Genomic DNA, 15,416 nt, shown 5'->3' on the forward strand with positions numbered 1-15,416 from the left:
CTGGGGAGGCCAGTGAAGGTGTCTGCTTAGCAGGCCTCCAAACACAACCGAAAGTGACTTCCTTTTGTGTGAGATACTTACGCTGGGGTGGAACAGAGACAGAGACTCAAACTGCTTATCCAGTTTCTTATCCTAGAAAGACAAGAAGAGCAGGGTCATTCCTATAGCCTGCTCAGTAGAGGCTCCGTCCTCCTAAGCCCCTCCTAATAGTACTAGTGAAGGGCTAGCTTAGAGCTTGAGTTGTAGGAAGAGGGAGCAGGTCCAGCAGATGAGAATGTGAGTTCTACTCAAGCTTGAAGGGCTCTGCCGCAAGTGTTTCCTCTTACACTTGAAGTATGTTTTTTGGCATTAACTGCAGAAACAGGCAAGGTTTAAGTGCCGTTTTTCTGACAGACTTGCCCCACACCCTGGGCAGGAACAACCAGGGCACCTCCGTGCATGCTCAGCACTCAGAGACAAGGGTGACCCTAAGGGCAGCCCTAGGAGGCGGACGGGCAGTGCCCACGGCCTCACTTGGCACTGACCTCAAAGTGCCCGAGACCCCCAGCCTCAGTACTCTTCTCAGCGTGTCCTGAGCTTCTGTGGCCCAAACTCTGACAGGACCTAGGCCTCAAGTCCCGAACTGCCTTCAAGTCATACTCTGGAAGGCTGGACACACGGTCGCCCGCCGCCCTGCTCCCTGTCTGGAGCTGACTAGTGACAGGTGACCACGGGCGAGGCAGGAGGCCGAGCCCAGGCCTGACTGCCCGGACCATCTTCTGTGCTTGGAAGCCCACTGCCCGCCCTCCTGTCGGCAGCTCTGCTCAGAAATCTAAGGCCTCCATAGTGGACGGCATTGTCGCCGTGTGTCAGAACTTCAGCTCTTTTAACAGAGCAGGGCTTGAGCAGAGGTTTCCTCAGGCCCAGCAACCTGAGGAAGAACTGTCACAAGACAGCACCGCGAGGGAAGGTGGCCGGGGCCACGAAGGCCTGAAGAGTTCCCTGCACCGGAACCTCCCACGTGCTCATGGGAGGCACCCTGCTCAGGGCTTTCAGAGCAAAGGCCTGGAAGCCTGGGTCTGAGCACCTCGTCTCTGCACAGCAGACAGATCTTCACTTTCCCACAGAAGCAAGGAGAATGGATTTATAAGAAAACTTATAAAGTACTGGAGCTTCTCAAAGTGCAACCAAGCTTGTTAGCTGTTACTCGTCTTGAACAATCAAACGACTGCTCTGTGTCCTCACAGGGAAGGATCCGAACACCCCAAATGGTGCTGCCGGGACCCTGGACGACACAGGGCAGTGTCTCTGGACGGCTGCTGGCTGCCATCTGTGCCGTGACAACAGCCTGAAAGTGCTCGGCCGCAGCTTCACTCGAGTCCAGACAAGTCCAGCTGAACAGTCTCTGGTGCTTAGAAAGTATAAAATTCCTCAGAAATTACACACAAGAACAAAACAGCCACACACACAAAACACTGTTTTTAAAAATTTAGTCTTGTAACAAGATATGCTTTCCTAGGGCTAACACCAAAAATGTCATTAGAAACAGGTCAGAGTTTTCTAAGAATAAATTTTATCTTTTCAAAACAGCTCTATGGTTGGAGGTGCTCCAAAATGTTTCAATTACTTAAAAACTGGTGACTTACCACACAATGGACCAGAATGCTGAAAGGAATCCAGAATATCAAGGAGAAAACAAGGACGGAACCGACGATGTTATCTGCTAGAAACTTCCCTGTGAATAGTTCCAAACAGTGAATGTCCTGAGCAAGGACTCAGAAGTCAAAAAGCAGCGTTTAAGCTTAGAGTATCATCAGGTGTCAGGGGCACAGACTGCTGGCTGGGTACCGCAATGGAGCTGGCACTGAGAGGCCGGACCCATGCCACCCACGCAAGACCCAAGCACCTCCCCACACGCGGGTGCTCTCCCCAGAAAGGCCCAACGCACTTGTGGAGGACACATCACATCACGGGGCAGCCCACCGGTCCCCAGAGGGACGCCACAGGGGGCTCCTGCTGGAGGAGACTCCTACTAGGAACGATGCTCGCCAAGACAGTGCTGCTGCTGTCGGCACTGTGGTTATTTCTGGGACTAAACTCAATTATGCACCCTAGAGAAGCCAGTGTGCATCCTCATTTCTGGAAAATCTGAGACCCACTTGTAAATAAATGATTCTCACATCACGCAGGATTCTGGCAGTCTACAGCCTGCAGTCTACAATCTGATGCACGCTTATGCTGTCCAGAGTACATTTCCAGTAAAGCAGTCTGTACTTTTTCTTCCCTTGTCTGAAAATCTGTGTATCCATGCTATACAGGTGCAGACCTGTAAGTCCATGTTTTTTTAGCCAACAAAGTCATTTCAGAACATAAGTGGTAACCATTTCCATCCACTATTGAAGGACTGTTGGTCGCTCAGTTGTGTCTGACTCTTTGTGACCCCAGGGACTGTAGCCCGCCAGGCTGCTCCGTCCATGGGATGCTCCAGGCAAGAATACTGGAGTGGATTGCCATTTCCTTCTCCAGGGGATCTTCCCAACCCAGGGATCGAATCCGGGTCTCCTGCATCGCAGGAGGATTCTTTACCCACTGAGCCACCAGGGAAGCCCACTGCAGGATTCGGGCATATGAGTCTGAAACCACACTTTCTAACATTGTCAGGGAAGTCACCTCAGTTCTAAGCAGCCTCCCACCCAGGGAAACCACATACCGAAAGTATTGATGCTCAGCTTGTCAATGAACTCCCAGAAACGCTCGATGACATCCTGCACTCGCTTCTCACACTTGCCCTGAGAACAAAAACGTCAGATGTTACTTCAAGGGCCATGCATTTAGAAGGAATGTGGCTTCCTTCATGTTAAAACACATAACTAACGTGAAAAAGGATCCACTGAAACCAAACAGCCCAAGAAACCCACCTGTGACACTGAAATGGGAACCTAAAGTCCATTTTTATAAGTGAATTTAGAGTCACCAGAAGACAAACTCGAGAAAACCAGTCTGTTAAAGATGGGCCAATTCCAGTAAAGACTGCGCTGATCACACACACACACACACACACACACACACACACACACACACAACCAGACAGCCTGCAAAAGGCTCCCAAGCCCCTAGCAACCCTCTTCTGTAAGTGTGCCGGGATAGTTCTGTTTCTGTGAGGAGCACAAGGATCTGACGAAGGCCGCTGACAGGTCGTTTCTACCTACTCTGTACCCATTTCAAGGTCAGAGCCCGCAGTTCTGCAGCATGAGTTTTACAATTAGCCCAGAAAACCAAGTGGGAAGGAAAGTCGTGTCCAACTCTTTGCAACCCCATGGACTGTAGCCTACCAGGCTCCTCTATCCATGGGATTTTCCAGGCAAGAAGAGTATGTAAGTGGGACTCACTGCCTGAAAGCAACCAGCTTTAGCATGAAGCCCCCAGGGCCAGTGCGATCTCCATAAACACCCACAGAACCTACCTGGACTCTCACATGAGGACATTGGTCAGACGTGGCACTGTCTGTGTTCTGATTTCCTTCCATTTGCAAAGCCAAGCATTTACAAAACAAAAACTTCACGTGAATAAATACTGTACATAAATACTCACATTCATGTCACAGAAGCCTACTGTACAGGGCTTGCCCTTCCTCAAAAACAAGTTCTTCTGTTCGGCGTCGACGTAAGGCATGCAGCGGCCCGAAGGGTCCCTGCAGCACACCTTGCACGAGTTGTCGGTTTCTGAAACGGAGCAGGGCCTCATATACACGTGGTCCTCTGCTGCCCTGACCCTACCGAGCCCCCAAGGGCGGGGTCGGGCTGGCAGGCAAGGGCCACCTCCACCCCTCCTGCCTTGGACACGCACTCACCATTACACGCACAGGACTCCAGCCTCTGCTCGCGCTCACAGAAGGGCACGCACTTGCCGTCCTTACACTTGCCGAGATCCAGGCACACGGTGTCATCGGCAGCGTTTCCAGGAGGTGGGCACTCGCTGCTGTTACCTGCAGCGTGGGGCACACAGTCACCGTGAGTCACCCGGACCTGCTCCATCAGGAGCTGGAGAGCACCGTGCCAAGCACTACGCTGCCCAGTGTCCACTCAGCCCCGAGGCCTTGCCTCCACCAATACCTACTCGTTCCGGTATCCTGCTTTTTTACCTCTTTGTAGTGAACAAAACGTGCGTATGAAAGGTGTATGTAAAACAGATCTCTACTACTGCCACTGATAAAAGACGCCTGTGAGCCCTGACTTGACTGCACACTCCCCCAGAGGGCCTCCTGCCCGCAGCCCTCCCCAGCCCACACGCCCACCACCACGGCCACCTTTCTTCACTTTCTTCCACTCCTCTCACCTCAGAACCTTAACACATGCTGCTCAGTCCCCAGAGGGTTCTTATCTCCCTCTTTCAGGAGGCCAGGCTGGCCTTCCTCACCCTTTACATTTTCTCTCAAGTATCTCCTCCCCCAGACAACCTGAGGACCACACCTCCGTTGGAGGCCCCTCACCCCATCAGGCCCCATCACTGCATGCTGCCTCCCCACCACAGCACGTCTCCCAGTGTGCATCTGTCTGAGTATCTGTGAGGCCCCGTCACTGCACGCCGCCTCCCCCCACAGCACCTCTCCCAGTGTGCATCTGAGTATCTGTGAGGCCCCATCACTGCATGCCGCCTCCCCACCACAGCACGTCTCCCAGTGTGCATCCGTCTGATTATCTGTGAGGCCCCGTCACTGCACACCGCCTCCCCACCACAGCACGTCTTCCAGTGCGCATCTGAGTATCTGTGAGGCCCTGTCACTGCACGCCGCCTCCCCCCACAGCACATCTTCCAGTGTGCATCCGTCTGAGTATCTGTGAAGCCCCGTCACTGCACGCCACCCCTCCCCCACAGCACCTCTCCCAGTGTGCATCCATGTGATTATCTGTGGTTCTTTTCTGTTTCTGACCACCAGACTGGTAAGCTCTATGAAAGCAAAACCCAAATCTATGAATGAATCAATGTATGTCCAGTCCTGTCACACTGTAGGTAAACCACAGATATTTCTTGAAAGAATCAATGATTCTTAAGGACAAAGAAAAGCCACCCAAAAATGTTACATTCAGGAGAATGGGTGAAATGAGTGATTCATTCTGGAAAATGAGAAACACAAGCAGTTAAAAGTCCACACTAAGAGAAGAGAAAAACGACTGTATGAAGACACCATAGGCCTGGGTTTTCAAGTGAGGAATGAAAGTTAAAGTCATTCAGTCATGTCCAACTCTTTGAGACCCCATGGGCTATACAGTCCATGGAATTCTCCAGGCCAGAATATTGGAGTGGGTAGCCTTTCTTCCCTTCTCCAGGGGATCTTCCCAACCCAAGGATCAAACTCAGGTCTCCCACATTGCAGGCAGATTCTTTACCAGCTGAGCCACCAGGGAAAGCCCCCAAGTGAATCAAAAGAATTCAGACTTAAAGGTCTGTGAACTTAAAGGACTCTTCCCTTTTCCCCACAGAAGCAGACTTTCATTAACTACCTAACGCAGATGACACACTTAGGCTGTTAACCTTTGCGTCTGATTTTATAAAAATGTGTCACGCATGCTGGGCATTCAAAGTGTCAACAAGACTGTCTTACAGACAACTCACCCCCACTGAAAGCAAGCTCTGGAAAAAGGACAGCAAGCTCAGCGCAGGGTTATACTCTGTACTGTCACCATATTTACGTCATGCTGCTCTCAGCAGATCCAAAAAAAAAATGCTTTTGTTGAACATCTGCTCTTAAAAGATTAAAATCAAAGCATGAAGATGCACAGGAAAATAATTAAGGAGCAGGCACTGGGGTCCCTCAGGGGATGCCATGACAGAGCACTGGGCTCTGTCCACAGAGTGGCTGGTGCAGGAGGTCCAGGGAGGGGCCAGAGCATTTCTAACAGGAGCCCAGGTGATGCTGCTGCTACTTCATATAAATACCATGAGAACAAAAGTCTCTTTGATAAGGAATCTTTTTTCAAATTGTTTTCAGTTCAGTTGCTCAGTCGTGTCCGACTCTTTGCGACCCCATGAACTGCAGCACTCCAGGCCTCCCTGTCCATCACCAACTACCAGAGTTCACTCAAACTCACGTCCATCGAGTTGGTGATGCCATCCAGCCATCTCATCCTCTGTTGTCCCCTTCTCCTCCTGCCCCTAATCTCTCCCAGCATCAGAGTCTTTTCCAATGAGTCAACCCTTCACATGAGGTGTCCAAAGTACTGGAGTTTCAGCTTTAGCATGTTCTTCCAAAGAACACCCAGGACTGATCTCCTTTAGAATGGACTGGTTGGATCTCCTTGCAGTCCAAGGGACTCTCAAATTGTTTTACACGTTATTTAAAAAGAAAGCACCTTCCTGAAACTGGTTATTACAGTAAAGACTAACACTGAGCACAGCCAGAAAGTGTTTTTTAAAGGCTGACTGAGATATCCAGGCTCCTGATATGTGACAAACTAATGTGATACTGACAGATCACAGAATGTCTGAATCATGAGTAACATAAAATGCACATTTAAAAGCTGAAGGAAGAATCGAAGTGAGATAAAACTTCACACGCACTAGGATGGCTGTGATCAGAAAGATGGGGGAATTCCCTGGCAGTCCAATGGTCAAGACTGTGCTTCCACTGCAGGGGACACGGGTTTGATCCCTGGTCGGGGAACTAAGATCTTGCATGCTGTGTAGAGCAGCCAAAAAAATAAGACAAATAACAACAAGCACTGGTGAGGATTTGTAGAAATTGGAACCTTCACACATGCTGGTGGAAATGTAAAACGGTGCAGTCACTTTGGAAAACAGCCTGGTAGTTCTTCAAAGGATTAAACAGATGTACCACAGGACTCAGCAATTCTACAACTGGATAGACACAGACACACGAGAAGTAAAAACCTAAGTCTACACAAAAACTTGTACACAAATCTACATAGCAGCATTACTCACAGCAGCCAAAAAGCAGCAACAATCCAAAATCCATTAATTGATGAATGAATAAGAAAATGTGATATATCCATACAATGGAATATTATTCAGCAATAAAAATAAATGAAGGACTGACTCATGCTACAACATGGATAAATCTTGAAAACACTCTGAAAGCAGCACACATGTTTATGATTTCATTTACATGAAACATCCAGATTAGGCAAATCCATCGACATAGAAAGTAGAGCAGTGGTTGTCTGGAGCTGGGAGAATGAGGAGATTCGAAATGATAGCTAAAGGGTCTGGGTTTCTTTCTGAGGCAATGAGAACTGACTGGTAGGTGGATGCCCAAACATGAATCCACTAGAAACTGCTGAACGCACACTTCAAGTGGACAGGCGGTATGACATGCTTATTATCTCTCAATAAACCTGTTACAGAAAACAAGCCAAGCAACCAGAGGATATATAAATTTAAAAATGTAAGATGGGATAGATACACCAAATAAGAAAGACACCACGACCACACAGGTAGCAAACTGAATGTTAAACAATTTGAAAGAGTATGTGCATAACTGTTTCACTCTGCTGTGTGCCTAGAACTAACAAAACTGTAAGTCAACTGAGCTCCAATACAAATTTCAAAAATTAAAAAAAATTAAATCAGAAAGGAGCATTACATAGTGATGAAGGAATAGCAAGACCAAGAAGATGTGGAGAACAGGTACCTGATAACACAGCTTGGAGAGTTTTGAAAGGAATAACTGAACTACAGGGACTATTGACAATCAATACAGATCATCTTAAAACTAGCTCCAGACAGATTAAAGTCCTGAAGGTGAAAGATAAAATTATGAAGCTAACAGAACCAACTGTGGAAAATATCTCTGTAACGATCGCATGCTGTGATCAGCTCAACTCTGTCCATGGGATAAAAGGTTCGAGTCATCTGAATGAAACCCAACTCTGCTTTCAAATGCAGCCATACCCGTCTGAACACAACTCAAAAAATACACACGCACATACAGAAACAAAATGACAAATTTAAGTGAAAGATTTCTGTTCCAAAAGGACAACAGATAGGAGAAAGGCATATGCAGTATTTAAACCAGACAGATTATCATGAAAGAACTCCTCCAAATCAATAATAGCAAAAATTAAACCCAATTTTTATAAATGGACCAAATAAATGAACTAATTATGTGCAGAAGAAATCTAAATAGCTAGCAAATATACAGATGTTCATGAAAAATGTAAGGAGAAGAAATCACTTTACACTCAGACTGGCAAAAAAGAGCTGCGTAATACGGTGTGTTGACAAGGACATCGGAATGCAGGAGCGTGGACGCCGCACGGCAGCGCTGACCAACCCACACTGCTGTTCCAGAGACCAGTGGAGTGCCACCCTCCATGACTGGGCAACTCCATGCTTCCCTGTGCACCCAGGAAGCCCTCACGGCTCCCAAAGGAGACGTGTGAGGATGCCCAGTGTGGTCCTACAGGCAGTATTAGGAGAGAAATCCTAGCGGCTATTGCTTGGTGAACAGATAAGCAAACACAGTATATCATAGTAAATCACTGGAAACCCAGCAAGGGCCCAAAACAATGAACTAGACACAACACAGAAATACAAAGCAACAGAAAACACAATCGTAAGAACGTGGCATTGAGTTTTCAAAAAAGATCTAATGTAGAGTATCATTTTAGCACATCAAAAACACACATGTATGGAGTTCCCTGGTAGTCCAGTGGCTAAGACTCTGTGCTCCACTGCAGGGGGCCACGAATCTGATCCCTGGTCAGGAAACTAGAGCCCACATGCTGCAACTAAGACCCAGTGCAGCCAAATAAATAAATATATAGTTTTTAAATGTACAGAAAATAACAGGCTTCCCAGGTGGCTCAGTGGTAAAGACTCTGCCTGCCAATGCAGGAGACACAGAGATGCAGCCTCAGTCCCTGGGTCGGGAAGATCCCTGGAGGAGGAAATGGCAACCCACTCCAGCATCCCTGCCTGGGAAATTCCATGGTCAGAGGAGCCTGGCGGGCTATAGTCCATGGGGTCACAAAGAGCTGGACAAACAACTTAGCAACTCAACAACAACAGCAACAAAAAATAACACTACCTCAAGGACATACACCTATCCAGGCAAATATCAAAGACACTAAAGCTGATGCCTATGAGAGAAAGGAGAATGGAAGTGAATGCTCGCAGGTCTTGCAGTGACCAATGCGAAGCGTGCTGCGATCAACTCAACTCTGTCCGTGAGGCAAAAGGTTCGAGTCATCTGAATGAAACCCAACTCTGCTTTCAAACGCAGGCATACCCGTCTGAACAAATTATTCTAAGAGAACCACCAAGAGGACATACCTGTACAATAAGACACGCCTTTGCAAGTAGCATTAATGGCCTCTTGGCACTTCTTCTGGGCCGTCTCGAACTGACAGTTTTTACAGCAAGGACTGTTCCTATCACTGCAGAGGAAGAGCACACAGTCCAAGTCAACGGCCAGCTTCACAGCTCAGACTATGGTCATGCCACAGGCCCCGAGAGGGCAGGGCAGAGTCTCCTGAGGCCACCCACTCCTGCACAGACTCCCAGGTGCTGGCACCACCGGACATGGTCCCTCTGCCCTTCCTGATGCAGACACGGGCAGCAGAGTGGTCCACACTCACCCATCTTTAAAACACCTTGGTGTCCTTGGTTTTCATTCATTTAATACATTTTTTTCTTAAGGGACTTCTTTTTTAAAGGGACTTCCCTGGTGGTCCAGTGACCTCCCAATGCAGGGTGCGTCAGTTTTCCATCCTTGGTTAGGGAACTGAGATCCCTCATGCCGCATGACCCAGCCAAAAATTAAAGCAAAAAAACAAAAACCCACCCCACAAGGCAATCAGTAGTCAAACTAGGCAGCCTGGTCAGTATTTACAGTGTTAATATGCACTGTATACAGTTAAATCTGCCATAAAGTTACCCCCTCTACTTCTAAGCCAGGCACGGGGCATTAAAAATGGAAATATAAGACTTCTAACTTGTAACCTGTAACAAGTTAGGGGTTTGTAACTAAACTTTCCTCCACATTTGGTTTCTGTGATTCAACAGCATTCTTTAAGGCTATTCTACAGCACGGATACACAGTAATGAGTTTATGTCCCAGGAATGCTGTTATGAAGAAACGTGGCCATAAACCTCCTTGCTAAGTCATCTTCATAATCTCTGCTTCCTTAGGATTCTCTGTACTACAGCATCGCTACAGCAGAGAGGATGCAAGACCGAGGATTTGTCATGGAATGTCAAACTGCTTTCCAAAACACATTTTTTTTTTTTGCTGTACAGGAGTAGACACACACTTTCACAGGCCCTCTAATGATTCTAAAGGCCCTGCGTTTTCAGCCCACCATTTTGGAGACCCCTCATTAGGCACCCGAACACCTGCCATGCCGCACCCCTCACCTGCACTGCACACCCGGCCTCAGCGTGCAGTCGCTGTTGCAGCAAGTGTCGTTGTTGAGGTACATGATGCCGGGGTCGCACTCCTCGCCCTCGTCCACCCTGGAGTTCCCACATACTTTGTTGCTGCGTTCTTGGAAACACTCCTGGGACTTGCTTTCAATGGTCTTATAGATGGACTGTTTACTGCAGTTTGAAAACATCTTAAGAGAAAAAAGGCCACATAGGACCCAAGATTACATAAAAATTCAGGTAGTGTTTGTGCTTATTCTCCAGGGACAAACTTTAACGCAAAAGCCACAACCAGGACCAGCTTGAAGGCTTTTTAGGTTCACTGTTGCCTTTAAATGCCATTTGCATGGCACCTTCCTCTGCAGGAGGCTAGAAACATCATGTGAATTTGGTGAAGAGCCTAAAATTCTTCACAGGAAAGTAAGCTACACAAATGCTGAGACCGAACACCTCCACCAGTCGGGCATGAGCAGAGAGTCACCAGTCTAAGCTCAGTGACTTAGTGGCCAAGAGTGGCCCCACTGCAGGGACACTGAGAACTGGGCAGACCCCTTTACTCTGTCTTCCTAGATACAGTGATCCAGGCCTGCAGAACACATCTGCTCTGATTCCCTGAATTTACAGCAGTCATCCATGTTTAAAGTGTTTTAACAGCTGAGTTTAGTAAGTATGATACTACATATATATGTGTGTGTGTATATATAGTCTATTAAAAGATTAAATTCCAAATTATTACCTAAACGTCTTCATGGGTTCCCAAGATCTTAAGTTTGAGTTGCTACAGCTGACCCCTGGCTTGTCCACTTGATATGCAAAACCATAGAAATGACCTACATTTGGGCATTTTTCCTGATGCTCTAAAACAGAGTCCAGCTCCCAAACAATTTGAAAATATCAAGAAAAGCAGAACAAGATTTGGGTAAAACTCAGCCCGAGTACTTTTAGAGGTAGAGCCTCCACAGTCTGCAAATGACTACAATGGCTGCATCTGCCACCCAGACAAGCGCCATAGACCCCTGAGGAGCAGAGCACGAGACCGTCATGAGACCGTATAGAACATACACTCGTCTCTGGCCACAGCTCCTGGCCCAGAACTCCTGAGACCTCCCCAATTTCCTAGGTAATAGGAGTGTCTTTTGTTGTAATGCGCAGACTCTGAGTGGACTCCTGAGTGGGCACTGGTCATCAGAAAGACCAAGCCACAGTTAGAAGCTTGGAATTTTCAGCCCCACTTCCCATTCTCTTGCAAAAAGGAAAAAGGACCAGACAGACGTCTATGAAGACTTTCAGTTTAGACTCTACGAGTGAGTCACAGCCTCTCTCAGCAAGTCTCTGAAGCTGTTTCCCATGTCCCAAGTCAATGAGTGTCGAGTATTCCAGACACCTTCAACAGAATATGATCTCTCTACTCACTTGACAAAGTAAATATTATCTACTGCATAGCAGGTACCCTGAATGAGCACTAGAGACAGAGCTGTAAACCAGAAAGGCAAGCGCCTTACCCACAGGACACTTACATCTGGCAAATTACATATTTTGTTGCAAAAGTTTATTAAAACATGCAAATTATGAAGCAATGTAGAGCTAATATGAATGATACGCTTATAAATGAAAGAATATTTTAAGAGAAAGTCTAAGCCCACCAGACCCTGCAAACTAGGATTCCAGTGCAAGGCATTAAACAATTAACTTTCCATACAGCTCAAAGCAACACATGATTACCTTTGACAACACACAGTCCACATGAGCAGACTTAGACCATGTTTCACGGCACTTGGTGATGTGCAATTCCATCCCTACCTGCTGCTGTCCAGTCACTCAGTCATGTCCGACTCTTTGTGACCCCATGGGTTGCAGCATGAGTGGGAAGCTTTTCTGGGCTCTCATTATCATCCAGCATCATCTCTTCCTCCCTGATCACATTTAAAACAAAAGCACCAGAAGGCACGTACCTTATTGTTCTCGTGGTCGCCACTCACAGCTATGGGGTACATGACGTACTTCCCTCCCTGGTCCTCATTTGGGGCACATTCTGCCAGACCATCTGGGTCGTGCTCTGCTCCAAAGTTGTGCCCCAATTCGTGAGTTGTAACGAGGTCAGCTTCCTGAAGGATCACGCAGCGAAAACATTACTTCCTAACACTTAACCATCACCTGCTGTGGCCAGCTGGGCTCCGCTCTCTTAAATGGGACCTGATCAGTCAGATTCAGACCAACAACAGGGCAACAGTTGGACTATGTCTTCTTCTATCAGTTACAGAAATTAAATGGAATATTTAAGATTGTATTGAATACTGTTAAGTAGTATTACATGGATGAATTTAAATCAATGTGAGAAAACATAAATTAAAAGATAGACTGGAACACTCAATGAGGAACCAAACACTGGCCATTCCAAAACTGCCTGGCACTGATAAACCAAAGAGTTAATAACCAATCACTCAAGCCCCCCGCCCCCCCCACCCCTCATCTCAGTCACATTCCGGTTAGATCTAAGTGTGGTGGGAAGGTTAAAACTTGACACTAAAGAATAGCAAAACAATGTTCCTTATCCCAGTGACTGAATGCCTGTCCAATGACAATCTTAATGACCTAGAGGATTTTGTTCAGAATCCAGCTGAAGGATTGTACTGAACCTATCAGATCACCAGAGGATTTCTGAGTAGAATGGTAAATTTAGCCAGTAAAGCTAAAAAATTTCCCATATTTAACTGCATGAGATAACAATTTACTGATTTTTTTTCCCCCGAGATGGGGGAGGGGGAAATCACTCCATGGACATGAAAAAAATCTATACATATTTTATAAGACACTGCATTTTTTTTAAAAAAACAAAGAGTCCCAATTCTGAAACCAATGTGTTGAAGATTTCCAAGTGTTAATGGTAGTAAAGAAAACTTTGCATTTTTAACAAAAAAAGTATTCAAATCCCAAAGGTACAATATGGGCAAGTAATTCCATACTATGCTTTGGAAAAATTCATTAGTGGATTCTCTAATCCACTTCAAAAAAAAAAACAGACTAACACTTTAAAAAACATGTAAATAATTAATTTTTTGGTTCCATGTGTCTTAAACAGAAAAACTCTGGAAGACATGTCCTGAAATCAAACCACTGATGACACTGTAATGCCAAAAAGGTAAAGGAGCACCATAAAAACAATTTCGGAAATTAAAGTTTCCAAAAACTGCTTATTGTATTTTCTTCTTTCATCCCATTTCACTTTTTTTTAAAAAAATTCACCAAAGTCCGTAATTTATATTAGGTTTGCTCTTTGTGTTGTACTCTCTATGGGTTTTGGCAAACACATAATGTCTTTTCTTTTTTAAAACAATTATTTTTGATGTGGACTATTTTTAAAGTCTTTATCGAATTTTTTACAATATAACTTGTTTTATGTTTTGGTTTTTTGGCCACGGGGCATGTGGGATCTTAGCTTTCTGACAAGGGATCGAACGTGTACCCCCTGCATTGGAAGGCAGAATCTTAACCACTGGACTGTCAGAGAAGTCCCCACATGTTTTCAATCCATCATTAAAGTATACAGAATAGTTTCAACACCCGAAAGAAAATCCTCTGTACTCCACCTACTCATCCCTCCCTCCACTCTTGGCAACCACTCATCATTTTATTGCCCCCGTGGCTTTGCCTTTTACAGAATGTCATACAGATGGAATCAAACAGATTGGCGTCTTCTACTTAATATATTAACTCTTTGGGCCAATTATTTTGCATGCTTGTTGGGGGGTGGTGGTGCTGTCTTGTGTATTATAGGCGGTTTAGCAGCATCCCTGGCCTCTAAAAAATAATAATAATAAACATTTATGGTTCCTCCATGTGTTTATAACTTGATAGCTCTTTTTAAAAGTGCTTAATAGTATTCCATTATCCGGATATACCCGTTTGTTTATCCATTCACCTACAGAAAGACATCTTGGTTGCTTCCAAGTCTTGGCAATCACTAATAAAGCTGTTATAAACATCCACGGGCAGGTTTCTGTGAGGACTCCTTTGACTAAACACTAAGGGTGCTGAGTCCAGTGTAACACCAGAGTATGTTTATTTTTCTGAGAAACTGCCACACTGTCTTCCTAAGTGATTGTATTAATACCATTTTGCATTTCCACCAACAATGTATGAGAATTTATGTTGTTCCACATCCTCACTAGCGTTTGGTATTATCACTACTTTGGATATTAGCAATACTATTAGTTTTATAAGGGGCTCTCTTTGTTTTGATTTGCAACTGCCTACTAACATACAGTGTTGAGCATCTTTTCATTATGTTTATTTGCCATCTGTATATCTTCTTCGCTGAGGTATTTATTTACTTTTTTTTTTTTTAAGCATAAATAAGAGGATTTTATTGATGGCATTTTTATTGTCTTCATAATAAAATACGAAGCTCAAAACTGGATCACTTGGCCCTTTCTCTTCTTATCACCTCCCAGCTCAAAATGCTTGCATCTCTTAATAGCCAGCATTCTCTTTGATCTACAGTGGGGCTCAACACATTCAAGCCTCAGTACAATCTTCTTTGTGGTTTTAGCCTTTTTCCGGAAAATCGGCTTAGTCTGCCCACCACAGCCACTCTGTTTCCTGTCATAGCGCCGCTTTCCCTGGGCATACAGAGAACCCTTGCCCTTCTTGTACTGTGTCACTTTGTGGGGCTGATGCTTCCCACACTTCTTACAGAAAGTCCGGCGGGTTTTTGGAACATTCACCATGTTTGCCAAAGCGATACCAGCACAGAAAGCTGCTGAGGTATTTATTAAGATCTTTGGCCTATTTTAAAATTGGGCTGTTCATTTTTTTATTTTTGAGTTTTCAGTATACTCCTTATGTGTTCTGGATAGCAGTCCTTTATCAGGAGCTGCAGATGATGGGCTCCAGAAAGAATGTCTTTAGGAAAGACAGTGATACCAACTGGTCTCAAAAGAAGTTTGACAGCTGACAATATTTTCTTCTTTATACTTTTCATATTTGTCACTAAAAACATACATTTGTTTAGGCAGAGACAAAGAACAGTATGCATTACTTTTAAAAAACATCTA

General features: G+C 45.5%; 2 protein-coding genes across 10 annotated transcripts in view; both read right to left on the reverse strand.

The window, feature by feature from the left end:
- ADAM17 (ADAM metallopeptidase domain 17) overlaps positions 1-15,416 on the reverse strand; it is a 50,871-nt gene that overhangs the window by 10,232 nt on the left and 25,223 nt on the right. For all 9 annotated transcript variants that reach the window (XR_006059101.2, XR_006059100.1, XM_042245771.2 and 6 more), the window contains 8 exons: positions 12,315-12,467; positions 10,354-10,553; positions 9,271-9,374; positions 3,830-3,964; positions 3,571-3,701; positions 2,690-2,768; positions 1,626-1,714; positions 82-132 (listed from right to left, as the gene is read on the reverse strand). Coding sequence is in view for 7 of the 9 variants with exons in the window: in XM_042245771.2 (XP_042101705.1) it covers positions 82-132; positions 1,626-1,714; positions 2,690-2,768; positions 3,571-3,701; positions 3,830-3,964; positions 9,271-9,374; positions 10,354-10,553; positions 12,315-12,467 (942 nt within the window). In the remaining 2 variants the exon portion in view is untranslated. The remainder of the gene's footprint in view (positions 1-81; positions 133-1,625; positions 1,715-2,689; positions 2,769-3,570; positions 3,702-3,829; positions 3,965-9,270; positions 9,375-10,353; positions 10,554-12,314; positions 12,468-15,416) is intronic.
- Positions 14,712-15,118, reverse strand: LOC101117063 (large ribosomal subunit protein eL42-like). The gene has a single exon (XM_004005677.6). The coding sequence runs from the start codon at positions 15,087-15,089 to the stop codon at positions 14,769-14,771; it is 321 nt and encodes a 106-aa protein (XP_004005726.3). The 5' UTR covers positions 15,090-15,118; the 3' UTR covers positions 14,712-14,768.

The sequence above is a fragment of the Ovis aries genome, chromosome 3 (genome assembly GCF_016772045.2).
Source record: "Ovis aries strain OAR_USU_Benz2616 breed Rambouillet chromosome 3, ARS-UI_Ramb_v3.0, whole genome shotgun sequence".
Classification (NCBI taxonomy): Eukaryota; Metazoa; Chordata; class Mammalia; order Artiodactyla; family Bovidae; genus Ovis; species Ovis aries.

Bases quoted from the DNA above. Each gene is read 5' to 3' on its own strand.
- LOC101117063 (XM_004005677.6), bottom strand. From the start codon at position 15,089: ATGGTGAATGTTCCAAAAACCCGCCGGACTTTCTGTAAGAAGTGTGGG.